General features: G+C 50.7%; 1 protein-coding gene across 22 annotated transcripts in view; it reads right to left on the bottom strand.

Moving 5' to 3' along the window:
* Window positions 1-26,374, bottom strand: part of LOC119979250 (RAP1 GTPase activating protein) — a 705,159-nt gene that overhangs the window by 99,513 nt on the left and 579,272 nt on the right. For all 22 annotated transcript variants that reach the window (XM_038821204.1, XM_038821202.1, XM_038821208.1 and 19 more), the window contains 4 exons: window positions 19,949-19,996; window positions 18,356-18,394; window positions 14,781-14,966; window positions 13,516-13,619 (listed from right to left, as the gene is read on the bottom strand). In XM_038821204.1, coding sequence (XP_038677132.1) covers window positions 13,516-13,619; window positions 14,781-14,966; window positions 18,356-18,394; window positions 19,949-19,996 — 377 coding nt within the window. The remainder of the gene's footprint in view (window positions 1-13,515; window positions 13,620-14,780; window positions 14,967-18,355; window positions 18,395-19,948; window positions 19,997-26,374) is intronic.

Here is a 26,374-nt window from a genome sequence, read left to right as displayed (position 1 = left end):
GTCAGTGATCCCAGCATTCCCGGTCAGGGTGACCCCAGTATTCCCAGTCAGGGTGACCCCAGAATTCCCAGTCAGAGTGACCCCAGCATTCCCGGTCAGAGTGACCCCAGCATTCCCGGTCAGGGTGACCCCAGCATTCCCAGTCAGAGTGACCACAGCATTCCCGGTCAGAGTGACCCCAGCATTCCCAGTCAGAGTGACCCCAGAATTCCCAGTCAGTGACCCCAGCATTCCCAGTCAGAGTGATCCCAGCATTCCCGGTCAGCGACCTCAGAGTGACCCCAGCATTCCCGGTCAGAGTGACCCCAGCATTCCCGGTCAGAGTGACCCCAGCACTCCCGGTCAGACTGACCCCAGCATTCCCAGTCAGAGTGACCCCAGCATTCCCAGTCAGTGACCCCAGCACTCCCGGTCAGACTGACCCCAGCATTCCCAGTCAGAGTGACCCCAGCATTCCCAGTCAGTGACCCCAGCATTCCCAGTCAGAGTGACTCCAGCATTCCCGGTCAGAGTGACCCCAGCATTCCCGGTCAGAGTGACCCCAGCATTCCCGGTCAGAGTGACCCCAGCATTCCCGGTCAGGGTGACCCCAGCATTCACAGTCAGTGACCCCAGCATTCCCGGTTAGCGACCCCAGCCTTCCCGGTCATTGACTCCAGCATTCCGGATCAGTGACCCCAGAGTGACCCCAGCATTCCCGGTCAGTGACTCCAGCATTCCCAGTCAGACAGACACCAGCATTCCTGGTCAGAGAGACACCAGTATTCCCGGTCATTGAACCCAGAGTGACCCGAGCATTCCCGGTCAGCGACCTCAGAGTGACCCCACCATTCCCGGTCAGAGTGACCCGAGCATTCCCGGACAGCGACCTCAGAGTGACCCCACCATTCCCGGTCAGAGTGACCCCAGCATTCCCGGTCAGAATAACCCCAGCATTCCCGGTCAGTGACCCCAGAATTCCCGTTCAGAGTGACCCCAGCATTCCCGGTCAGTGTGATCCAGAGCATTCCCGGTCAGTGACCCCAGCATTCCCGGTCAGAGTGACATCAGCATTCCCGGTCAGTGACCCCAGCGTTCCCGGTCAGAGTGACCCCAGAATTCCCAGTCAGAGTGACCCCAGCATTCCCGGTCAGTGTGACCCCAGCATTCCCGGTCAGTGACCCAGCATTCCCGGTCAGAGTGACACCAGCATTCCCGGTCAGTGACCCCAGCGTTCCCGGTCAGAGTGACCCCAGAATTCCCAGTCAGAGTGACCCCAGCATTCCCGGTCAGAGTGACCCCAATATTCCCGGTCCGTGTGACCCCAGCATTCCCGGTCAGTGACCCCAGCATTCCCGGTGAGTGTGACCCCAGCATTCCCGGTCAGAGTGACCCCAGCATCCTCGGTCAGTAATCCCAGCTTTCCCAGTCAGCGTGACCCCAGCATTCCCGGTCAGAGTGACCACAGCATTCCCGGTCTGATTAACCCCAAGATTCCCGGTCAGTTAGCCCAGCATTCCCGGTCAGCGAGCCCAGCATTCCCGGTCAGAGTGACCCCAGCATTCCCAGTCAGACTGACACCAGCATTCCCAGTCAGAGTGAGCCCAGCATTCCCGGTCAGTGAGCCCAGCATTCCCGGTCAGAGTGACCCCAGCATTCCCGGTCAGTGAGCCCAGCATTCCCGGTCAGAGTGACCCCAGCATTCCCGGTCAGTGACCCCAGCATTCCCGGTCAGAGTGACCCCAGCATTCCCGGTCAGAATAACCCCAGCATTCCCGGTCAGTGACCCCAGAATTCCCGTTCAGAGTGACCCCAGCATTCCCGGTCAGTGTGACCCAGAGCATTCCCGGTCAGTGACCCCAGCATTCCCGGTCAGAGTGACATCAGCATTCCCGGTCAGTGACCCCAGCGTTCCTGGTCAGAGTGACCCCAGAATTCCCAGTCAGAGTGACCCCAGCATTCCCGGTCAGTGTGACCCCAGCATTCCCGGTCAGTGACCCAGCATTCCCGGTCAGAGTGACACCAGCATTCCCGGTCAGTGACCCCAGCGTTCCCGGTCAGAGTGACCCCAGAATTCCCAGTCAGAGTGACCCCAGCATTCCCGGTCAGAGTGACCCCAATATTCCCGGTCCGTGTGACCCCAGCATTCCCGGTCAGTGACCCCAGCATTCCCGGTGAGTGTGACCCCAGCATTCCCGGTCAGAGTGACCCCAGCATCCTCGGTCAGTAATCCCAGCTTTCCCAGTCAGCGTGACCCCAGCATTCCCGGTCAGAGTGACCACAGCATTCCCGGTCTGATTAACCCCAAGATTCCCGGTCAGTTAGCCCAGCATTCCCGGTCAGCGAGCCCAGCATTCCCGGTCAGAGTGACCCCAGCATTCCCAGTCAGACTGACACCAGCATTCCCAGTCAGAGTGAGCCCAGAATTCCCGGTCAGTGAGCCCAGCATTCCCGGTCAGAGTGACCCCAGCATTCCCGGTCAGTGAGCCCAGCATTCCCGGTCAGAGTGACCCCAGCATTCCCGGTCAGTGACCCCAGCATTCCCGGTCAGAGTGACACCAGCATTCCCGGTCAGTGACCCCAGCATTCCCAGTCAGAGTGACCCCAGCGTTCCCGGTCAGAGTGACCCCAGCATTCCCAGTCAGAGTGACCCCAGCATTCCCGGTCAGAGTGACCCCAATATTCCCGGTCCGGGTGACCCCAGCATTCCCTGTCAGTGACCCCAGCATTCCCGGTGAGTGTGACCCCAGCATTCCCGGTCAGAGTGACCCCAGCATCCTCGGTCAGTAATCCCAGCATTCCCGGTCAGAGTGACCCCAGCATTCCCGGTCAGAGTGACCACAGCATTCCCGGTTTGATTAACCCCAAGATTCCCGGTCAGTGAGCCCAGCATTCCCGGTCAGTGAGCCCAGCATTCCCGGTCAGAGTGAGCCCAGCATTCCCGGTCAGAGTGACCCCAGCATTCCCAGTCAGACTGACCCCAGCATTCCCAGTCAGCGTGAGCCCAGCATTCCCGGTCAGTGAGCCCAGCATTCCCGGTCAGAGTGACCCCAGCATTCCCAGTCAGACTGACCCCAGCATTCCCAGTCAGAGTGACCCCAGCATTCCCAGCCAGTGACCCCAGCATTCCCGTTCAGTGACCCCAGCATTCCCGGTCAGAGTGACCCCAGCATTCCCGGTCAGTGACCCCAGCATTCCGGTCAGAGTGACACCAGCATTCCCGGTCAATGACCCCAGCATTCCCAGTCAGAGTGACCCCAGCGTTCCCGGTCAGAGTGACCCCAGCATTCCCAGTCAGAGTGACCCCAGCATTCCCGGTCAGAGAGATCCCAATATTCCCGGTCCGGATGACCCCAGCATTCCCGGTCAGTGACCCCAGCATTCCCGGTGAGTGTGACCCCAGCATTCCCGGTCAGAGTGACCCCAGCATCCTCGGTCAGTAATCCCAGCATTCCCAGTCAGAGTGAACCCAGCGTTCCCGGTCAGAGTGACCACAGCATTCCCGGTTTAATTAACCCCAAGATTCCCGGTCAGTGAGCCCAGCATTCCCGGTCAGTGACCCAGCATTCCCGGTCAGAGTGACCCCAGCATTCCCAGTCAGACTGACCCCAGCATTCCCAGTCAGAGTGAGCCCAGCATTCCCGGTCAGTGAGCCCAGCATTCCCGGTCAGAGTGACCCCAGCATTCCCAGTCAGACTGACCCCAGCATTCCCAGTCAGAGTGACCCCAGCATTCCCAGTCAGACTGACCCCAGCATTCCCAGTCAGAGTGACCCCAGCATTCCCAGTCAGTGACCCCAGCATTCCCGGTCAGTGACCCCAGCATTCCCGGTCAGAGTGACCCCAGCATTCCCGGTCAGAGTGACCCCAGCATTCCCGGTCAGATTGACCCCAGCATTCCTGGTCAATTGACCCCAGCATTCCCGGTCAGAGTGACCCCAGCATCGCTGGTCAGAGTGACCCCAGCATTCCCGGTCAGTGACCCCAGCATTCCCGGTCAGATTGACCCCAGCATTCCTGGTCAGTGACCACAGCATTCCCGGTCAGAGTGACCCCAGCATTCCCGGTCAGAGTGACCACAGCATTCCCGGTCAGACTGACCCCTGCATTCCCGGTCAGAGAGCCCCAGCATACCCGGTCAGTGACCCCAGCATTCCCGGTCAGTGTGACCCCAGCATTCCCGATCAGTGACCACAGAGTGAGCCCAGCATTCCCGGTCAGTGACTCCAGCATTCCCAGTCAGACTGACCACATCATTCCCGGTCAGGACGACCCCAGCATTCCTGGTCATTGACCCCAGAGTGACCCCAGCATTCCTGGTCAGCGACCTCAGAGTGAGCCCAGCATTCCCGGTCAGAGTGACCCCAGCATTCCCGGTCAGAGTGACCCCAGCATTCCCGGTCAGAGTGACCCCAGCATTCCCGGTCAGTGACCCCAGCATTCCCGGTCAGAGTGACCCCAGCATTCCCGGTCAGTGACCCCAGCATTCCCGGTCAGTGACCCCAGCATTCCCGGTCAGATTGACCCCAGCATTCCTGGTCAGTGACCACAGCATTCCCGGTCAGAGTGACCCCAGCATTCCCGGTCAGTGACCCCAGCATTCCCGGTCAGATTGACCCCAGCATTCCTGGTCAATTGACCCCAGCATTCCCGGTCAGAGTGACCCCAGCATTCCTGGTCAGAGTGACCCCAGCATTCCCGGTGAGTGTGACCCCAGCATTCCCGGTCAGAGTGACCCCAGCATCCTCGGTCAGTAATCCCAGCTTTCCCAGTCAGCGTGACCCCAGCATTCCCGGTCAGAGTGACCACAGCATTCCCGGTCTGATTAACCCCAAGATTCCCGGTCAGTTAGCCCAGCATTCCCGGTCAGCGAGCCCAGCATTCCCGGTCAGAGTGACCCCAGCATTCCCAGTCAGACTGACACCAGCATTCCCAGTCAGAGTGAGCCCAGAATTCCCGGTCAGTAAGCCCAGCATTCCCGGTCAGAGTGACCCCAGCATTCCCGGTCAGTGAGCCCAGTATTCCCGGTCAGAGTGACCCCAGCATTCCCGGTCAGTGACCCCAGCATTCCCGGTCAGAGTGACACCAGCATTCCCGGTCAGTGACCCCAGCATTCCCAGTCAGAGTGACCCAGCGTTCCCGGTCAGAGTGACCCCAGCATTCCCAGTCAGAGTGACCCCAGCATTCCCGGTCAGAGTGACCCCAATATTCCCGGTCCGGGTGACCCCAGCATTCCCTGTCAGTGACCCCAGCATTCCCGGTGAGTGTGACCCCAGCATTCCCGGTCAGAGTGACCCCAGCATCCTCGGTCAGTAATCCCAGCATTCCCGGTCAGAGTGACCCCAGCATTCCCGGTCAGAGTGACCACAGCATTCCCGGTTTGATTAACCCCAAGATTCCCGGTCAGTGAGCCCAGCATTCCCGGTCAGTGAGCCCAGCATTCCCGGTCAGAGTGAGCCCAGCATTCCCGGTCAGAGTGACCCCAGCATTCCCAGTCAGACTGACCCCAGCATTCCCAGTCAGCGTGAGCCCAGCATTCCCGGTCAGTGAGCCCAGCATTCCCGGTCAGAGTGACCCCAGCATTCCCAGTCAGACTGACCCCAGCATTCCCAGTCAGAGTGACCCCAGCATTCCCAGCCAGTGACCCCAGCATTCCCGGTCAGTGACCCCAGCATTCCCGGTCAGAGTGACCCCGGCATTCCCGGTCAGTGACCCCAGCATTCCCGGTCAGAGTGACCCCAGCATTCCCGGTCAGTGACCCCAGCATTCCCGGTCAGAGTGACACCAGCATTCCCGGTCAGTGACCCCAGCATTCCCAGTCAGAGTGACCCCAGCGTTCCCGGTCAGAGTGACCCCAGCATTCCCAGTCAGAGTGACCCCAGCATTCCCGGTCAGAGAGACCCCAATATTCCCGGTCCGGGTGACCCCAGCATTCCCGGTCAGTGACCCCAGCATTCCCGGTCAGAGTGACCCCGGCATTCCCGGTCAGTGACCCCAGCATTCCCGGTCAGAGTGACCCCAGCATTCCCGGTCAGAGTGACACCAGCATTCCCGGTCAGTGACCCCAGCATTCCCAGTCAGAGTGACCCCAGCGTTCCCGGTCAGAGTGACCCCAGCATTCCCAGTCAGAGTGACCCCAGCATTCCCGGTCAGAGAGACCCCAATATTCCCGGTCCGGGTGACCCCAGCATTCCCGGTCAGTGACCCCAGCATTCCCGGTGAGTGTGACCCCAGCATTCCCGGTCAGAGTGACCCCAGCATCCTCGGTCAGTAATCCCAGCATTCCCAGTCAGAGTGACCCCAGCGTTCCCGGTCAGAGTGACCACAGCATTCCCGGTTTAATTAACCCCAAGATTCCCGGTCAGTGAGCCCAGCATTCCCGGTCAGTGAGCCCAGCATTCCCGGTCAGAGTGACCCCAGCATTCCCAGTCAGACTGACCCCAGCATTCCCAGTCAGAGTGAGCCCAGCATTCCCGGTCAGTGAGCCCAGCATTCCCGGTCAGAGTGACCCCAGCATTCCCAGTCAGACTGACCCCAGCATTCCCAGTCAGAGTGACCCCAGCATTCCCAGTCAGACTGACCCCAGCATTCCCAGTCAGAGTGACCCCAGCATTCCCAGTCAGTGACCCCAGCATTCCCGGTCAGTGACCCCAGCATTCCCGGTCAGAGTGACCCCAGCATTCCCGGTCAGAGTGACCCCAGCATTCCCGGTCAGTGACCCCAGCATTCCCGGTCAGATTGACCCCAGCATTCCTGGTCAATTGACCCCAGCATTCCCGGTCAGAGTGACCCCAGCATTGCTGGTCAGAGTGACCCCAGCATTCCCGGTCAGTGACCCCAGCATTCCCGGTCAGTGACCCCAGCATTCCCGGTCAGATTGACCCCAGCATTCCTGGTCAGTGACCACAGCATTCCCGGTCAGAGTGACCCCAGCATTCCCGGTCAGAGTGACAACAGCATTCCCGGTCAGACTGACCCCTGCATTCCCGGTCAGAGAGACCCCAGCATACCCGGTCAGTGACCCCAGCATTCCCGGTCAGTGTGACCCCAGCATTCCCGATCAGTGACCACAGAGTGAGCCCAGCATTCCCGGTCAGTGACTCCAGCATTCCCAGTCAGACTGACCACATCATTCCCGGTCAGGACGACCCCAGCATTCCTGGTCATTGACCCCAGAGTGACCCCAGCATTCCTGGTCAGCGACCTCAGAGTGAGCCCAGCATTCCCGGTCAGAGTGACCCCAGCATTCCCGGTCAGAGTGACCCCAGCATTCCCGGTCAGAGTGACCCCAGCATTCCCAGTCAGTGACCCCAGCATTCCCGGTCAGAGTGACCCCAGCATTCCCGGTCAGTGACCCCAGCATTCCCGGTCAGTGACCCCAGCATTCCCGGTCAGATTGACCCCAGCATTCCTGGTCAGTGACCACAGCATTCCCGGTCAGAGTGACCCCAGCATTCCCGGTCAGTGACCCCAGCATTCCGGGTCAGATTGACCCCAGCAGTCCTGGTCAATTGACCCCAGCATTCCCGGTCAGAGTGACCCCAGCATTCCCGGTCAGAGTGACCCCAGCATTCCCGGTTAGTGACCCCAGCATTCCCGGTCAGAGTGACCCCAGCATTCCCGGTCAGTGACCCCAGCATTCCCGGTCAGTGACCCCAGCATTCCCGGTCAGATTGACCCCAGCATTCCTGGTCAGTGACCACAGCATTCCCGGTCAGAGTGACCCCAGAATTCCCGGTCAGTGACCCCAGCATTCCCGGTCAGAGTGACCCCAGCATTCCCGGTCAGTGACCCCAGCATTCCCGGTCAGTGACCCCAGCATTCCCGGTCAGATTGACCCCAGCATTCCTGGTCAGTGACCACAGCATTCCCGGTCAGAGTGACCCCAGCATTCCCGGTCAGTGACCCCAGCATTCCCGGTCAGTGACCCCAGCATTCCCGGTCAGATTGACCCCAGCATTCCTGGTCAGTGACCACAGCATTCCCGGTCAGAGTGACCCCAGCATTCCCGGTCAGTGACCCCAGCATTCCCAGTCAGAATGACCCTAGCATTCCCGATCAGAGTGACCCCAGCATTCCCGGTCAGTGACCCCAGCATTCCCGGTCAGAGTGACAACAGCATTCCCGGTCAGAGTGACAACAGCATTCCCGGTCAGACTGACCCCTGCATTCCCGGTCAGAGAGACCCCAGCATACCCGGTCAGTGACCCCAGCATTCCCGGTCAGTGTGACCCCAGCATTCCCGATCAGTGACCACAGAGTGAGCCCAGCATTCCCGGTTAGTGACTCCAGCATTCCCAATCAGACTGACCCCATCATTCCCGGTCAGGACGACCCCAGCATTCCTGGTCATTGACCCCAGAGTGACCCCAGCATTCCTGGTCAGCGACCTCAGAGTGAGCCCAGCATTCCCGGTCAGAGTGACCCCAGCATTCCCGGTCAGAGTGACCCCAGCATTCCCGGTCAGTGAGCCCAGCATTCCCGGTCAGAGTGACCCCAGCATTCCCAGTCAGAGTGACCCCAGCATTCCTGGTTCGAGTGACCCCAGCATTCCCGGTCAGAGTGACCCCAGCATTCCCGGTCAGTGACCCCAGCATTCCCGGTTCGAGTGACCCCAGCATTCCCAGTGAGTGACCCCAGCATTCCTGGTTAGTTGACTCCAGTATTCCTTGTCACAGTGACCCATCATTGCTGGTCAGAGAGGAGGTGTTTAGGTCATTCCTGTGTCAATCAGACCCCGCTGTGTGACAGGAATGGATAACCTGATCGTTACTAGTCTCATTCCTGCCTCCAGCTCATTGACTAACAGCGATATTAATGTGACTTTTCTCATGGGGAGTGTAACCCTGATCCCCCTCACTATCCCATTAAGTAATCACATAAATAGACGTAAGCAGATACAGACTCTGGGCTGAATGACCTCCCTCTGCTCTGTCGGAATTCTAGGGGCAGAATTTGCTCAGGATGAGTGAGACATGGCTGCAGGGTGACCAGGGATGGGAACTGAACATCCGGGGTATTCAGTATTTCGGAAGGACGGACAAAAAGAAAAAGGCAGTGGGTTCTATTGCTGGTTAAAGTGAAAATTAACGCAATAGTGAGGAAGGACATTAGCTCTAACAATGTGGGATCTGTATGGGTAGAGTTGATAAACATCAAGGGTTAAAAAAACATTAGCTGGGGTTGTTTATAGACCCCCAAACTGCATTGGTGGTGTTCGGAATGGCATTTATCGGGAAATTAGAGATGCATGCAATCAAGGACCATCTGTAATTGTGGGTGATTTTAATCTGCATATAGATTGGGAAAATCAAATTAGTCACAATATCGTAGAGAAGGCATTCCTGGCATGTATAACAGGATTGTTTTCTGGACCAATACATTGAGGAACCAACTAGAGATTAGGTCATCCTAGATTGGGTACTGTGTAATGAGAACGGAATCATTGGCAATCTAGTTGTGTAACTTTGGGGATGAGCGATCATAATATGATGGAATTTTTCAAAAGGTGGAGAATGACGTAGTTGATTCTGAGATTAGGGCCTTGAATCTAAATAAAGGAAACTACGATGATATGAGGCGTGAGTTAGCTATGATGGATTGGGAAACGCTATTAAAAGGATGGCAGTGGATAAGCAATGGCAGACATTCAAGGAGCACATGGGGGAACTGCAACAATAGTTTATTCCTGTCTGGCACAAAAGTAAAGCAGGAAAGGTAGCCAATCCTTAGTTTACAAGAGAAATTAGAGATAGTATTAGATCCAAGGAAGAGACATACAAATTGGTCAAGAAAATCAACATACCTGAGAATTGGGAGCAATTTATAATTTGGCAAAGGAAGACCAAGGGATTAATTAAGAAGGGGAAAATAGAGTACGAAAGTAAGCTTGTGGGGAACATAAAAATTGACTGTGAAAGTTTCTATTGGTATACAAAGAGAAAAAGATTGGTGAAGACAAATGTAGGTCCCTTATAGTCAGAAACAGGGGAATGTATAATGGGGAACAAAGAAATGGCTGACTAACTAAATACATACTTTGGTTCTGTCTTCACAAATGAGGACAAAAATAAGATACCAGGAATGTTGGGAACACAGGGTTTAAGGAGAGGGAGGAGCTGAAGGAAATAAGTATTATTAGATTATCATAGAATTTACAGTGCAGAAGGAGGCCATTCGGCCCATCGAGTCTGCACCGGCTCCTGGAAAGAGCACCCTACCCAAGGTCTACACCTCCACCCTATCCCCATAACCCAGTAACCCCACCCAACACTAAGGGCAATTTTGGTCACTAAGGGCAATTTTTCATGGCCAATCCACCTAACCTGCACATCTTTGGACTGTGGGAGGAAACCAGAGCACCCGGAGGAAACCCACGCACACACGGGGAGGATGTGCAGACTCCGCACAGACAGTGACCCAAGCTGGAATCGAACCTGGGACCCTGGAGCTGTGAAGCAATTATGCTGTCCACAATGCTACCGTGCTGCATGGTGTTGGGGAAATTGATGGGATTGAAGGCTGATAAATCCCTAGGGCCTGATAAGTACTCTGGGATGTAGATTAAGGAAGTAGAAATAGTGGATGCATTGGTGGTCATCTTCCAGGATTCTATAGATTCTGGATCAGTTCCTACACATTGGAGGGTAGCTAACGTAACTCCACTATTTGAAAAAGGGAGGTCGAGAGAAAACAGGGAATTATAGACCAGTAAGCCTGACGTCGGTAGTGGGGAAAATTCTAGAATTGATAATCAGAGATTTTATAGCAGAGCACTTGGAAAACAGTGGCAGGATCGGACAGAGTCAGCATGGATTTATGAAGGAAAAATCATGTTTGACAAATCTACTGGGATTCTTTGAGGATGTAACTAATAGAGTTGATGAGGGGGAGCCAGTGGATGTGGTTTATTTGGACTTTCAGAAGGCTTTTGACAAAGTTCCACACAAGAGATTGGCGTGTAAAATTAAAACGTATGGGATTAGGGTTAGTGTATTTAGATGGATAGAAAACTGGTTGACAGACAGGAAACAAAGTATTGTTCACAATTTACATAGATGATTTGGAGTTGGGGACCAAGGGCAATGTGTCCAAGTTTGCAGATGACACTAAGATGAGTGGTAAAGCGAAAAGTGCAGAGGATACTGGAAGTCTGCAGAGGGATTTGGATAGGTTAAGTGAATGGGCTTGGGTCTGGCAGATGGAATACAATGTTGACAAATGTGAGGTTATCCATTTTGGTAGGAATAACAGCAAACGGGATTATTATTTAAACGATAAAATATTAAAGCATGCCGCTGTTCAGAGAGACTTGGGTGTGCTAGTGCATGAGTCACAGAAGGTTGGTTTACAAGTGCAACAGGTGATTAAGAAGGCAAATGGAGTCATTGTCCTTCATTGCTAGAGGGATGGAATTTAAGACTAGAGAGGTTATGTTGCAATTGTGTACGGTATTAGTGAGGCCACACCTAGAGTATTGTGTTCAGTTTTGGTCTCCTTACTTGAGAAAGGACGTACTGGCGCTGGAGGGTGTGCAGAGGAGATTCACTAGGTTAATCCCAGAGCTGAAGGGGTTGGATTATGAGGAGAGGTTGAGTAGACTGGGACTGTACTCATTGGAATTTAGAAGGATGAGGGGGATCTTATAGAAACATTTAAAATTATGAAGGGAATAGATAGGATAGATGCGGGCAGGTTGTTTCCACTGGCGGGTGAAAGCAGAACTAGGGGACATAGCCTCAAAATAAGGGGAAGTAGATTTAGGACTGAGTTTAGGAGGAACTTCTTCACCCAAAGGGTTGTGAATCTATGGAATTCCTTGCCCAGTGAAACAGTTGAGGCTCCTTCATTACATGTTTTTAAGGTAAAGATAGATAGTTTTTTGAAGAATAAAGGGATTAAGGGTTATGGTGTTCTGGCCGGAAAGAGGAGCTGAGTCCACAAAAGATCAGCCATGATCTCATTGAATGGCGGAGCAGGCTCGAGGGGCCAGATGGCCTACTCCTGCTCCTAGTTCTTATGTTCTTATGTTCTTATTGGCAGGCAGTGACTATTGGGGTACTGTAGGGATCGGTGCTGGGATCCTAGTTATTCACAATATATATTAATGATTTGGATGAAGGAACTAAATGTAATAGCTTCAAATTTGTAGATGACACAAAGCTGGATGGGAGGGTGAGCTGTGAGGGGGTTGCAGAGATGCTTTAGTGTGATTTGGACAAGTTGATTGAGTAGGAAAATTCATGGCAGATGCTATGTAATATCGGTAAATGTGAGGTTATCCACTTTGGTAGCAAAAACAGGAAGGCAGATTATTATCTGACTGGCTATAGATTGAGAAAGCAATGTCCAACGAGACCTGGGTGACCTTGTGCACCAGTTGCTGAAAGTAAGCATGCAGGTGCAGCAGGTGGTAAAGAAGGTAAATGGTATGCTGACTTCATTGCGAGAGGATTCGAGTACAGGAGCAGGGATGTGTTGCTGCAATTATATAGGGTCTTGGTGAGGCCACACCTGGAGTATTGTGTGCAGTTTTGGTCTCCTTCTCTGAGGAAGGATGTTCTTGCTCTCGAGGGAGTGCAGCAAAGTTTTACCAGGCTGATTCCTGGGATGGCGGGGCTGACGTATGGGGAGAGATTGAATCGGTTCGGATTATATTCGCTGGAGTTCAGAAGAATGAGGGAGGATCTCATAGAAACCTATAAAATTCCAACAGGACTGGACAGGGTAGATTCAGGAAGGATGTTCCCTGTGGTGGGTGTGTCCAGAATCAGGGTCCATAGTTTGAGGATACCGGGTAAACTTTTTATGGCAGAGATGAGGAGACAGTGTTTCATGCAGAGACTGGCTGGCCTGTGAAACTCGCTGCTACAGGAAGCAGTTGAGGTAAAACGTTGTGTATTTTCAAGATGCAGTTAGATATGGTACTGGGAGCAATGTGGGAGTCAAAGAATACGGGGGAAGCTGGGAAAGGTCACCGAGTTGGACGAACAGCCATGATCATAATGAATGGTGGAGCAGGCTCGAAGGGCCGAATGGCCTCCTCCTGTTCCTATTTCCTATGTTTCTATTACTGCACATTAGCAAAGTGCAAACTCTTAGATTTAGATTGATTGTCACATGTACTGAGGTACAGTGAAAAGTATTGTTTTGTGTACAATCCAGGCAGATCGTTCCGGACATGTAAAATATAAGTCTTGAGTGAAGCTGTTTGAAGAGTCTGTTTTCACTGAAATTATCAGGGCTTTATAAATTAGATAAATACAGGAAACTATTTATTCAATTGTCCGATTGTCAAAGTGGTTAATAGGTTCCAAATGGCACCTTTCTACCAGACTGTGCGAGGAAATCATCAATACCGCTTCTCCAGTCCAAGCAGCTTTCTCTGACAAGCATGGACTTCATTACTGATGAGTGGCACTTCTATATTGTTTAAATATGCCTGCCCATGTCCTTCAGCCTCACCTGTGATTCGGGACCTTCCCCTCATCACTCGAGGTCACAAACCTTCTTTGTGCTCTATGGCTCGTGGACCTACCTTAGCAAGAGTCGGAGATGTTCTTGGTCACCAATGACATCATACTTGAGGGAGAATACTAAGTGACCCAGGGCACTGTCAATGCAGTAATAATTAAAATGTTCCTGGTTCAGAAAGAACAAAGAGCAAATTCAATATTCATACCGAGATTTTGATCAAGACCTACATCTCCCGCGATCACATTCCAAATGAAATACCCTGACATACACTAGTCTGTACATGTCGAATGACTTTTCTATCCTTGTTATTTACACCTCCCTCATGCTTTCACTTCCAAATTCATAAAAATTGAAGTATCTCATCTGCTGCTTTCTTCCACTTTCTGAAAGCAGTCTGTACATTCACCAGTTGAACAGTAGGACTTGCTTAGTACAGTGCTATAAATAGACTTGTGTCAGGGAATATGAATTTGCACACGAGAGGCAGGAGCAGGATTTGACAGGAGAATTTCCTCTCGGTTGTTGATTTCCTACTGTGGAATCCTCACAGGTCCAGTGGCAACATTCATTTTTAACTGTCTGCCCAAGTGATGGGAAACCTGGGCGAGTGAGTGGGCGGCGTGACTGTCCCTCCGTCATCTCAGGGGGCCACAAGTTTGTTCACTAACTATGACCCTTGAATGAGATTGAACATATTTAATACACGCTGGACATTTCATAACGTGTCAGAGAAAATGCTTAATCGTTCTTACGTTAATAAAACTGTCGTCAACATCAAGTGGAAAAACAATATTGAAGCATGGCTCTCACAGTCAGTGCAGTGAGCAACCAGCTGGCATCTCACTTCACTCACTCTCGCTTTATAAGCAAATTGCTTCAGTCAAACCGGTGGAGAAAAAAACTACATGGATGGAAACCAGCCAAATGTAGCAACTCGGGGCGTGGGAAACGGTCCGCAAAATGTCTGGTGGCCACATTCAGAACCCAGGTGGGCCGCATGTGGTGCCTGGGCAACAGTTTGCAATCACTGTCCACACTGTTGCTTTGGGGGTCCCGTGGTCATTGCGATATATTTACGAATGGAGACTGAGATTTGCATTGTGCAATATTGTAGATGTTGGCCATTGAAACCCAAAGAAAGAGGACCATTCGGAGACAGGAAGTGAACAGGGTGAGTGTTTATACATTGTGGGTCACAACTTTAGAATTTCTACGTAGTATTTCTGCAATTCTTAAATGCACTCATGACTTTATTTCTGTCCCAGAAAGTTTATTTACAACCAATGGATTCTTCTGTATATCTCAGCTCACTCAGTTTCTTCATACCTTTCCCAAGAACTGTTTCCTGTAAAGTTTGGCGATTGAGTTACATTCCAACTTGAGTTTGGAAGGAGGAGATGACAGCTGCTCTGTTTCAGGAGAGCTTCTTATCTCATGGTTTGTTCCCTCGATCCAGTAACCTCCAAACTGAGGGAGCAGGATGATAGGATAAGGAAGCTCACGTTGCAGGACCTAGAATAAAGACCAAAACACTCAACTAATCCCCTCACCTCGAGATGTGAAAAACTATCAGATGGAACAGAGCATAAAGACAGTTAGGATCAAACATCTAGGTAGGTAGGAACGAAGCGGAGGATTTTGTTCAAAGTAAGATAGAGAAATTCAGTGAAGGATTTAAGATCTGCAAAATTGAAAAATGATGTAAATATTGACGAATGGAATAGCAGTCATCCACAGCAACAAACTTGGGTTTTTAAACTGTTTAAAAAGGGAAGGACAGAGTGGGGCAGAGTGCGATTGATTTCACCACCACAAAGGTAAGACAGGACATAGTTGAAGCTTGGGAGGAAAATTCCTAATGTGCTTGGACCCTGATCTGTGACACTGCACGGAATACTTTGCTACTTAAGTTATATAAATATTACTGAGCACAACGATACAAATAAAACAGGGAGTCAAGAAAAGCTGAGAATGAGAAGATGGATTTGTGGGGCGAGGTAGAGAGAAGGATTTGATGGGAGAATTTCTGCAGGTTTCTCTCTATTTCCAGTGGAACTCCCAGCTGAAACTTCACCTTTCACTGTGTCGACTGCTTCTTCAGGGGTTACTCAGATAATAACCAGAGAACTGACCTGCAACATGGCAAACGTACTTTACAAAGCTGATTGACTAAAAACAGATGCCTTCAGATTCATTGTCCCAACTGTTCCCTGAGAGTTGGAACCAGTGTTTCTGACATTGACCAGACTGAAAACTACCTACTTCCTAAGACATGTTCAAAAGGCTCGGGTCTCTGATCCACGAATCAAAGACATTTCTTAGTGTCAGAATTTACACAGAGAGCGTCAAAGTGAATCTATGTAGACGACGTGCCCCTTTTTACAGCACTGGTAGGGGGAAGGCAGCTAAAATATCCGGTTTGAACATTAGTGAATGAGTGAGTGGGCCAGCGGATGAATTAATGAATGAGGGAGGGTGCTAGGGTGGACACGGTGGTAGGGGTGAGTGACATGGGTAAGGCGATAGGGTGGCAGGTGGGTATTCTGGCAGGTGGGTGAGGTAGCATGTGGATCAAATGGCAGGGTCACGGGTGGGTAGGGTAAGTGGATAGGGAGGCAGGTGGATGAGGTGCAGAGGTGGATGAGTGGGTCGATTGTTTGGAGGAGTTTGCATGGTGTTGGGTAGTGGGATTTTGGTCAGGATGGGTCAGGTGGGAGGGGAGTCAGGTGGAGTCATACTCGGAATTTTTATCTAACATTTCCTGGATAAATATCCAGGTTAAAAACATGGAACTGTCGGGAGACTCTGATTCTAACCCAAAGTCCCAGGGTCAGTGTTCTTGCTCAGATCGGCATCCCCAACATCGGAGTATTGAGCACACTCGATCAGCTCTGCTGGTCAAAGGATGTTGCTGGCTAGGCAGGCATTTATTGTCCATCCCTAATTGTCCTTGAGAAGGTGGTGGTGAGCTGACCTCGTGAACCGCTAGTGTCCATGTGATGTAGGTACACCCATAGTGCTGTTGGGGAGGGAGTTCCAGGATTTTGCCCCAGTGATAGTGAAGGAATGAGGATTATTTTTTCAAATCAGAATGGTGAGTGACTTGGAGGTGAACCTCCAGACGATGGTGTTCCCAGGTATCTGCTGTCCTTATTGTTTTAAATGGATGTGGTTGTGGGTTTGGAAGGTGCTGCCTAAGGAGCCTTTATGAGTTCCTGCAGTCCATCTTGTAGATGGCACACATGGCTGCCCCTGCGCATTGGTACTGGAGGGTGTGAAGGGAACCTCTGACTCGGTGGTAATGGTAGAGTAGGGGAGGTGTTGAGCCATGAGGGTATAGATTATGGTGGAGCACAATCTGTTGCTGCTGTTGATGTCCCAGAACACCTCATGGATGCCGAGTGTTGAGCTGCTAGGTCTTTTTGAAGATTACCCCATTTAACAAAGCAGTAGTGAAGACAGGGCTTTGTCCCCAGAAGGATTGTGCGATGGGCACTCCAAGCAATACTTTCATGTCAGATGCATCTGTACCAGGCAAATTGAACAAGGTCAAGTAGGTTTTCCCTCTTGTCGGTTCCTTCACCACCTTCCACAGACTCAGTTCAGCAGCCAAGTCCAGCTTGCTCAGTCATGGTGCCACAGCCACTCTTGGTGATGGTCATTGAAGTCCCCCACCCAGAGTACATTCTGTCCCCTTACCACCTTCAGCACGTCTTCTAAATAGGCTTCACCTTGGAAGTGTACAGGTTCGTCAGCTGCCGGGGGGGGGGGGGGGGGGGGGGGGGGGGGGGGGGGGGGGGGGGGCTTTTTGGCACTGCTATAATGATGGAGCAAAGAATTGAGACATTGAGATAACTATGACATGATTTTTATAAATATATGGGTTCACCAGAATATCTTTCTAGTGACATGTTTTCCTGAAAGGAAATAAAATTGACAACATTTATACATAGAACAGTACAGCACAGAACAGGCCCTTCGGCCCTCGATGTGCCGAGCCTTGTCCGAAACCAAGATCAAGCTATCCCACTCCCTGTCATTCTGGTGTGCTCCATGTGCCTATCCAATAACCGCTTGAAAGTTCCTAAAGTGTCCGACTCCACTATCACAGCAGGCAGTCCATTCCACACCCTAACCACTCTCTGAGTAAAGAACCTACCTCGGATATCCCTCCTATATCTCCCACCCCGAACCTTATAGTTATGCCCCCTTGTAACAGCTACATCCACCCGAGGAAATAGTCTCTGAACGTCCACTCTATCTATCCCCCTCATCATCTTATCAACCTCTATTAAGTCGCCTCTCATCCACCTCCGCTCCAAAGAGAAAAGCCCTAGCTCCCTCAACCTTTCCTCATAACACCTATCCTGCAAACCAGGCAGCATCCTGGTAAATCTCCTTTGCATCCTCTCCAATGCTTCCACATCCTTCCTATAGTGAGGTGACCAGAACTGCACACAATACTCCAAATTGTGCAGATAGAACCTATGGTCCAGTTGTTAAATTTAGAAGCTCTTTGAATGAATTGTAGTTCCCCATCTTTCGTAGTGCTGGAATCTAATCCCATCAACAAGTGCCCAACAGCACAGCCAACAAGAGAGTAGGGAAACCCCCCTCATCATCCAACCTGAATGTTCCAGAGTAAAAAGCCAACTGGACGCAAGTAAATGTGTCTGCCTGTTCATTCTGAGATGGTTGAACGCTGTGTACCAGCACAGGCAGAAGTACAGGCGTTTGCACAAGTAGATAAAGCATCCAAGTGAGTGTAAACTTATAACAACAATGGAGACCCTTTTTACAACATCTGAATTTGTGTCTAGTTGCAAAAGTAATTGCATTTTTTGGCAAATATCATTATCTTCATGTCATGAAAAAATAAACAAACAATCAGGGTGCCATACCTCATGAACACTGGGGTAAGGAATATAATCTTCTTCTGTCTGGAACATATAAGACAAAGTAATTTTATTACATGATCACTGAAGTCTGTGATGTTTCATATGAGTATTTTTCAAGACATTTTTATATTAAAATCTGGCTGTGATGTTTACTGGTCGGGGCATTAACCAGCCCAGCAGTGAAACACAAAACCAGCACGTTTCCTGCTCTCATTCCAGATCGGGATGAAGTCAAAGATCTCAGGCAGGATTATAGGAGGGGCTCTGCGGATTACTGGAGGAGGCAATCAGACAGAGTGACTGCTCCTCAATAGCAACAATGATCTGCGGAGTGTATGACTTTGATTATTACATTATTTTTGGACTGTAACCCTCCAGTCATTGTTATTGGCCGTGCATTATCGGGAACGGAGCTCAAATCCCACAATGGCAGCTTGAGAATTTGAATTCAATTTGAAACACTTTGCAAATTGAAAAAATAGCAATATCTCCAACATATGTCGTATGCAGCTGGCTAGTTGCAAAGGCAACCTCTTTCCGATTGACAGGCACATTGTGCATCTTAAAGGAAATGCCGCTCATGCCCAGCCTGTTTGCTCACTGTGTGCAAACACATGAATTAGGAACAGGAATAGTCCAGCGTGTGGCACTTCCCAACTGCTGCACAGCTACACACCTTAGAGGGCACATTGTTTATCAGTAAAAGTGATCATGGAGCTGCTGTACTGTCCTAATGACCCAAATGGAGGGAAATCATTTTGTCCTTCCCTGGCCTGTGTGTGTCTCCAATCTCATGCTAGTGTGTTAGGCTCTTAACGTTCCTCTGAAGCAGCTTAATAAACCACTCAATTGGTTCGGGCAATGAGAGATGGGTAATAAGTACCAGTTTTGCCGGCAATGCCATGTCCAAAGAATGAAATAAAAAATTGATGATTTTTTTTCCCCCCGACGTCTTTACGTTTCCATGTCACTGCCTAAAAACCCGTCTCCTTGGTTTTAGTCCAATGCTATTCAATAAAAATATATAATAAAGCTATTCTACAGCTGGCTGCTCAGAAGTGCAACCACAGACAGGCTGATTTGATCTCCCACTCTGAGCAAAAGGGTTTTCCCTCCCCTCAGGATTTAGCCCTGCATTTGGTCACCATATGGAAAATCAGGATGGTGAAGGGCTAGTCTGTGGCAGAGAGTATTGTAACTTTTTAAAAAATGTATTCTCAGCAATGGGAGCATAGTCGATAAGGCCAGCAATTCATGCCCATGCCCTTGAGAAGGTGGTGTTGAGCTGCCTTGAACTGCTGCAGTCTGTGTAGTGGTACGCCCGTGTCATTATCTGAGCCCAGGTACTCTCACTGCGTGTGAAGTGTTGAACCTTGTTACCTGGTCCAGACCAAAGGTGCCCCCAGTGTCTCTGAACTCTGACAGCTGTTCATAGAGAAATTGTTTGTGAAGCTGGGCTGTTGAGTACATGCTGACTGGCTCCTAATCATCTTGTATTGAATAGAAAGCGATTATTATTATATTATTATTATTAGGGTATTTTTACTAAGTGTTTGGTTATAAAGCTGGCAGGGAACAGCAACAGATAGCACCTACTTTAAGAGGTGGTGGAAGAGGGCATCTCTGTTCATCCATTCTGCATCCCTAGATAATAAAACCACACAAGAGGGAAGAAAACCATGGAGCAAATTAGTTATAGGCAAATACCACAGCAGCAACAATTTACCAGTCAAATCCATGCTTTGCATTGCAGATTAGCAACAGCAATGACAGGTGTAAAGCACTCAATTGATACTTAGTGCAGGCAACTGGCAAAGGTGTGGCAGCCTGTTCCTCTCCACAGGTAAGAGAGTTGGAGCCTTGTCCTCATTGTGACCCAGTTCACACTGGGCATTTACCCAAGCCAGACAGCAAGGATAGCATAGGGGCCTTTCCTCTCCATTAGCAGCAACAGTCCCTCGATTTGGGATAATATTTATTCAAGGCCGTGGGTTTGCGCAGAGTTGAGAGCACATGGCACAGGGTGTCCCACAAGGCAGTGGGATCCAGGGTGCAGATTCTGCTGCCTTTCCTTCTCTGTTTGCCACTCAGCATCAAGACGTTGACACGCAAAGTGTGATGCAGCTTGATGGCCAAGTTGTAACCATTTTGAACAATTGGCAACAAGCTTCTGTCAGTCATTAATGTCAATGCTGCCACAGTGTAAAGTCATTCCTATCATAGAACATAGAACAGTACAGCACAGAACAGGCCCTTCGGCCCTCAATGTTGTGCCGAGCCATGATTACCCTACTCAAACCCATGTATCCACCCTATACCCGTAACCCAACAACCCCCCCCTTAACCTTACTTTTATTAGGACACTACGGGCAATTTAGCATGGCCAATCCACCTAACCCGCACATCTTTGGACTGTGGGAGGAAACCGGAGCACCCGGAGGAAACCCACGCACACAGGGGGAGGACGTGCAGACTCCACACAGACAGTGACCCAGCAGGGAATCGAACCTGGGACCCTGGAGCTGTGAAGCATTTATGCTAACCACCATGCTACCCTGCTGCCCCTATCCATAGTATAAAACAAGATGCACAGTTATAATAAGCAGCAAAAGATGATGTACCCATGGGGATGCCATTAAGAGACAAGGTCAGCAAAGCCACCACACAGCAATTGGAAAAGTGCAATGGAAACAAGGTCCTGTCTTTTTCACAGAAGGTTTGGGGGGGGGGGGGGAGGGATTAGAGTGTATTGTAATGGGAGTGATAGTGGGGATTAGATGTTGGTGTTGGGTGTTGGGATTAGAGTGTATTGTAATGGGAGTGATAGTGGGGGGGTGTTGGGATTAGAATGTATTATAATGGGAGTGATAGTGGGGGGGGGGGGTGGAGATTAGAGTGTATTTTAATGGGAGTGATAGTGGGGGGGTGTTGGGATTAGAGTGTATTGTAATGGGAGTGATAGTGGGGGGGTGGAGATTAGAGTGTATTGTAATGGGAGTGATAGTGGGGGGTGTGTTGGGATTAGAGTGTATTGTAATGGGAGTGATATTGGGGGTGGGTGGAGATTAGAGTGTATTGTAATGGGAGTGATAGTGGAGGGTGGAGATTAGAATGTATTGTAATAGGAGTGATAGTGGGAGGGGTGTTGGGATTAGAGTGTATTGTAATGGGAGTGATAGAGGGGGTGTGTGGAGATTAGAGTATATTGTAATGGGAGTGATAGTGGGGTGGGGGTGTGTGGAGATTAGAGTGTATTGTAATGGGAGTGACAGTGGGGGGGTGTTGGGATTAGAGTGTATTGTAATGGAAGTGATAGTGGGGGGAATGGAGATTAGAGTGTATTGTAATGGGAGTGACAGGGGGGTGTGTGGAGATTAGAGTGTATTATAATGGGAGTGATAGTGGGGTGGGGGTGTGTGGAGATTAGAGTGTATTGTAATGGGAGTGATAGTGGGGGGGTGGAGATTAGAGTGTATTGTCATAGGAGTGATAGTGGGGTGGTGTTGGGATTAGAGTGTATTGTAATGGGAGTGATAGTGGGGATGGGTGGAGATTAGAGTGTATTGTAATGGGAGTGATAGTGGGGGTGGGGTGGGGATTAGAGTGTATTGTAATGGGAGTGATAGTGGGGATGGGTGGAGATTAGAGTGTATTGGAATGGGAGTGATAGTGGGGGGGGGGGGGTGTTGGGATTAGAGTGTATTGTAATGGGAGTGATAGTGGGGATGGGTGGAGATTAGAGTGTATTGTAATGGGAGTGATAGTGGGGGGGTTGGGATTAGAGTGTATTGTAATGGGAGTGATAGTCGGGATGGGTGGAGATTAGAGTGTATTGTAATGGGAGTGATAGTGGGGGGGGTTGGGATTAGAGTGTATTGTAATGGGAGTGATAGTGGGGATGGGTGGAGATTAGAGTGTATTGTAATGGGAGTGATAGTGGGGGGTGTTTGGGATTAGAGTGTATTGTAATAGGAGTGATAGTGAGGGGGTGTTGGGATTAGAGTGTATTGTAATGGGAGTGATAGTGGGGGTGGGTGGAGATTAGAGTGTATTGTAATGGGAGTGATAGTGGGGGGTGTGTGGAGATTAGAGTGTATTGTAATGGGAGTGATAGTGGGGGGGGGTGTGGAGATTAGAGTGTATTGTAATGGGAGTGATAGTGGGGATGGGTGGAGATGAGAGTGTATTGTAATGGGAGTGATAGTGGGGGTGTGGGGATTAGAGTGTATTGTAATGGGAGTGATAGTGGGGGGTGTTGGATTAGAGTGTATTGTAATGGGAGTGATAGTGGGGGTGTTGGGATTAGAGTGTATTGTAATGGGAGTGATAGTGGGGGGTGTGTGGAGATTAGAGTGTATTGTAATGGGAGTGATAGTGGGGATGGGTGGAGATGAGAGTGTATTGTAATGGGAGTGATAGTGGGGGGGGGGGTGTTGGGATTAGAGTGTATTATAATGGGAGTGATAGTGGGGGGTGTTGGGATTAGAGTGTATTGTAATGGGAGTGATAGTGGGGGGGTGTTGGGATTAGAGTGTATTGTAATGGGAGTGATAGTGGGGGGGTGTTGGGATTAGAGTGTATTGTAATGGGAGTGATAGTGGGGTTGGGTGGAGATGAGAGTGTATTGTAATGGGAGATAGTGGGGGGGTGTTGGGATTAGAGTGTATTGTAATGGGAGATAGTGGGGGGGGGGGGGGGGTGTTGGGATTAGGATGCAGAGTTTAGATTGCAGCAAGTACAAGGAGACTGGAGGGAACATCTGCACCATTAAGTGGTCCCTATTATAGAAGGAACAAACCATGGAACCCCTGTCCCAGCTGTCCAAAATCGAACTGTTGGTGATTTACAAAGGATCTCTGAGTGAAGCCCCCTGTTTGTTATAATTCTGACCAGGATACCCCCAAATTATCATTCTGTTGGGCGAGGAAGGATAAACCATCTCCACGTCTTTACTCAACTGCCTCAGTTGGTTGGAACGAGGTTAATTTAAAAAGCATTTGTTCCCTGTGAACTCTTTCCCCAGTATGTATGTATGGTTTAAAAGAAGCCAATTTACATTGAAGAATAGAAAATAGAAGCAGGAGGAGGCCATTCGTCCCTATGAGCCCGCTCCCCCATTCATTATGATCATGGTTGATCATCAAGTTCAATACCCTGATTCCCCCCTTCCCCCCATATCCCTTGATCCCTTTAGCCCCAAAGCTATATCTAATTTATTTTTGAAATTACACAATATTTTCACCTCAACTACTTTTTGTGGTAGTGAATTTCACAGATATACCACTCTCCTGGTGAAGAAATTTATCCTCACCTCAGTCTTAAAAGGTTTACCCCTTATCCTCAAACGATGACCCCTAGTTCTGAACTCCCCACTATCGGGAACATTCTATCTGAATAAAGCCTGTCTAATCCTGTTGGAATTGACATGTTTCTAAGAGATCCCAAGTGGGATTCTCTGATCCTGAGGCTAAGTATTGACGTCGTCGTAAATGCCGTCGCGTTTCACAACGGCGTCAACATGGCCTCAGGAGCTGCGATTCAGACCCCTACAGATCCCGGCATCAGATGGGCGCCGCGGGTCTGTGCTTGCGCAGTGGGACCGGCGCGATTGCTACGCATGCGCGGTGGCTCCCTTCTCCACACCGGCCCCGATGTAACATGGTGTAGGACTAGAGAGGCGGGCGCAGAACAAAAGAGGCCCCCAGCCCGAGAGACCGGCCCGCCGATTGGTAGGCCCCAATCGCCGGCCAGGCCACAGCGGAGCCCCCCCCCCACTGCCGTTGCACCCCATCCCCCACCAGGCGCCCCCGGATCATTCAACGCGATGTCCTGCCAGGTAAGACCCGGTCTGTGAAACGGTGCCGGCGGGACTCGGATGTTTGTCTACGGGCTGCTCGGCCCATTCCGTGCCGAGAGTTTGGGGGGCCCTGTAGAGCGGCCCCGATCGGCGGCGCGCTGACCATGGCGTTGGGGCGGCGTCCTGCGATCTGCACCCGTCCCGGCGATTCTCCGGCCCGGCCTGGGCTGAGAGAATTCCGCCCCACCTCTCACTCGTCTGAACTCCAATGAATATAATCCTAACCAACTTAATCTCTCCTCGTATGACATCCCAAGAATCAGTATTGGTCGCCCTTCACTGCACTCCCCCATTAATCCGGATTCTTGAGGTAAGGAGTGAGTTTATTAGGTCCAAATGTGAGGGGAAAAATCATAAAACCCACCATATACACAAGATTATAAATGAGAAGTGATTCCGCGTTAGAAGATATACATGACATTCTTTGGCTTGTCATGAAGAGTAAATGGTGTAACATTGCGGCCATCAAGTTGGGTGTTCCAGCAGCATTGAGTTTGGCGTTGAGCAATTGCTTTGGAAATTCTTGGTTTGCAGGTTGGCTGAAAGGAAGTTGTCTTGCTTCCTTTCTGGACTATGGCTTTGCTGACAACTTGTTTTCCAGCCATATGTAGAGAGAGAGATCAGACTTCTACCTGCAAAGCAGGGGCTGCCTAGATGTTTTTAAGCTGTGATCCTCACAGCACTCACCTCGCATTTGGAACTCTAGAGCAACAAACAGCGACCGCTTTGCAGTTTGGTTTTTAACCCTCTTTCTTGTTCATTCCTGGAAGGGGACATGATAAAATGTCCTGGGATATAACTCACAGAAGATAGTTTCTGCTGAGAAGGAAATCAGCTTCCATTGTTCACACAGGAGATTACAGTTCAGGTTTGATTATATTGGTTCCTTTGAATGCCTCGGTTTGAAAAAGGGTGCCCATTTTTTGTCTCTATCAGGACTGAGTAATAGTCCATGTAGGAATTCCAACTGCAGTATCAGAAGTTTAGCTGGTATGTCCTTTTTTAATTATACACATGTTTCTTCAAAAATTCAATCGGCTGATTTCTTCCGATTTTGCCGACGCCCAAATTGCATTCGGGCTATTGGCGGAGGACTCCGTTTTGACGCCAAAATAGTGGGCGGTTGCCATTTTCAGATGCTCCGCCCCTCCCAAAACGGCGTCATCGGGGGGCGTGTGTGTTGTTTGTTGTTTTCTGGTATGGCCGTTGGGTCGGCCTCAGCGATTGTCGCCTAAGGCCCTCCCCCGATCCTCCGCCTCCGATGGGCCGACTTCCTGATGGCGTGGGGCGCGTATGCTCTGAGTTTTCATCAACTTCGCGTGGCGGCTGAGGACTGTGTCCAGCGCTGCCACAGTCGGGGGAGCAGTTACGCTTGCCAGGGCGGGGGCTTCGGCAGGGGTTGGTGGAGGGTGGTCTGGGGTTGGCGAGGGGGGTCACAGGAGGCCCTGTCTGGCAGGCTGGGTCCATGTGTGGCTGGCACCAAGTTGTACAGCGCGACAGCCACAGGTCGCTGCCGTGTGCATGCGCAACCATGGACCGGCAATTCTCCGTCCAATGAACCATCAGAAGGGGGACATTTGGAGGAGATGTTCCCGTTCTGTTCCTTGAGATTTGTTTGGGTTGCACGGTTTGGGTTGCACGTGTCTGGGTTGCACTGTGTTTGGGTTGCACTGTGTTTGGGTTGCACTGTGTTTGGGTTGCACTGTGTTTGGGTTGCACTGTGTTTGGGTTGCACTGTGTTTGGGTTGCACTGTGTCTGGTTGCACTGTGTCTGGGTTGCAGTGTTTGGGTTGCCGTGTTTGGGTTGCACTGTGTGTGTGCACTGTGTCTGGGTTGCACTGTGTCTGGTTGCACTGTGTTTGGGTTGCACTGTGTTTGGGTTGCACTGGGTTTGTGTTGCACTGTGTTGGTTGCACTGTGTTTGGGTTGCACTGTGTTTGGGTTGCACTGTGTCGGGTTGCACTGTTTGGGTTGCACTGTTTGGGTTGCGCTGTGGGTTGCACTGTGTCTGTGTTGCACTGTGTTTGGGTTGCACTGTGTTTGGGTTGCACTGGTTTGGGTTGACCGTGTTTGGGTTGCACTGTGTTTGGGTTGCACGTGTTTGGGTTGCACTGTGTTGGGTTGCACTGTGTTTGGGTGCACTGTGTTGGGTTGGCATGTGTCTG

This window comes from Scyliorhinus canicula, chromosome 16, assembly GCF_902713615.1.
Source record: "Scyliorhinus canicula chromosome 16, sScyCan1.1, whole genome shotgun sequence".
In the NCBI taxonomy this organism is placed as follows: domain Eukaryota; kingdom Metazoa; phylum Chordata; class Chondrichthyes; order Carcharhiniformes; family Scyliorhinidae; genus Scyliorhinus; species Scyliorhinus canicula.
Note: the sequence above shows the minus strand (reverse complement) of the source record. Positions and strands in the feature narration are given on the sequence as shown.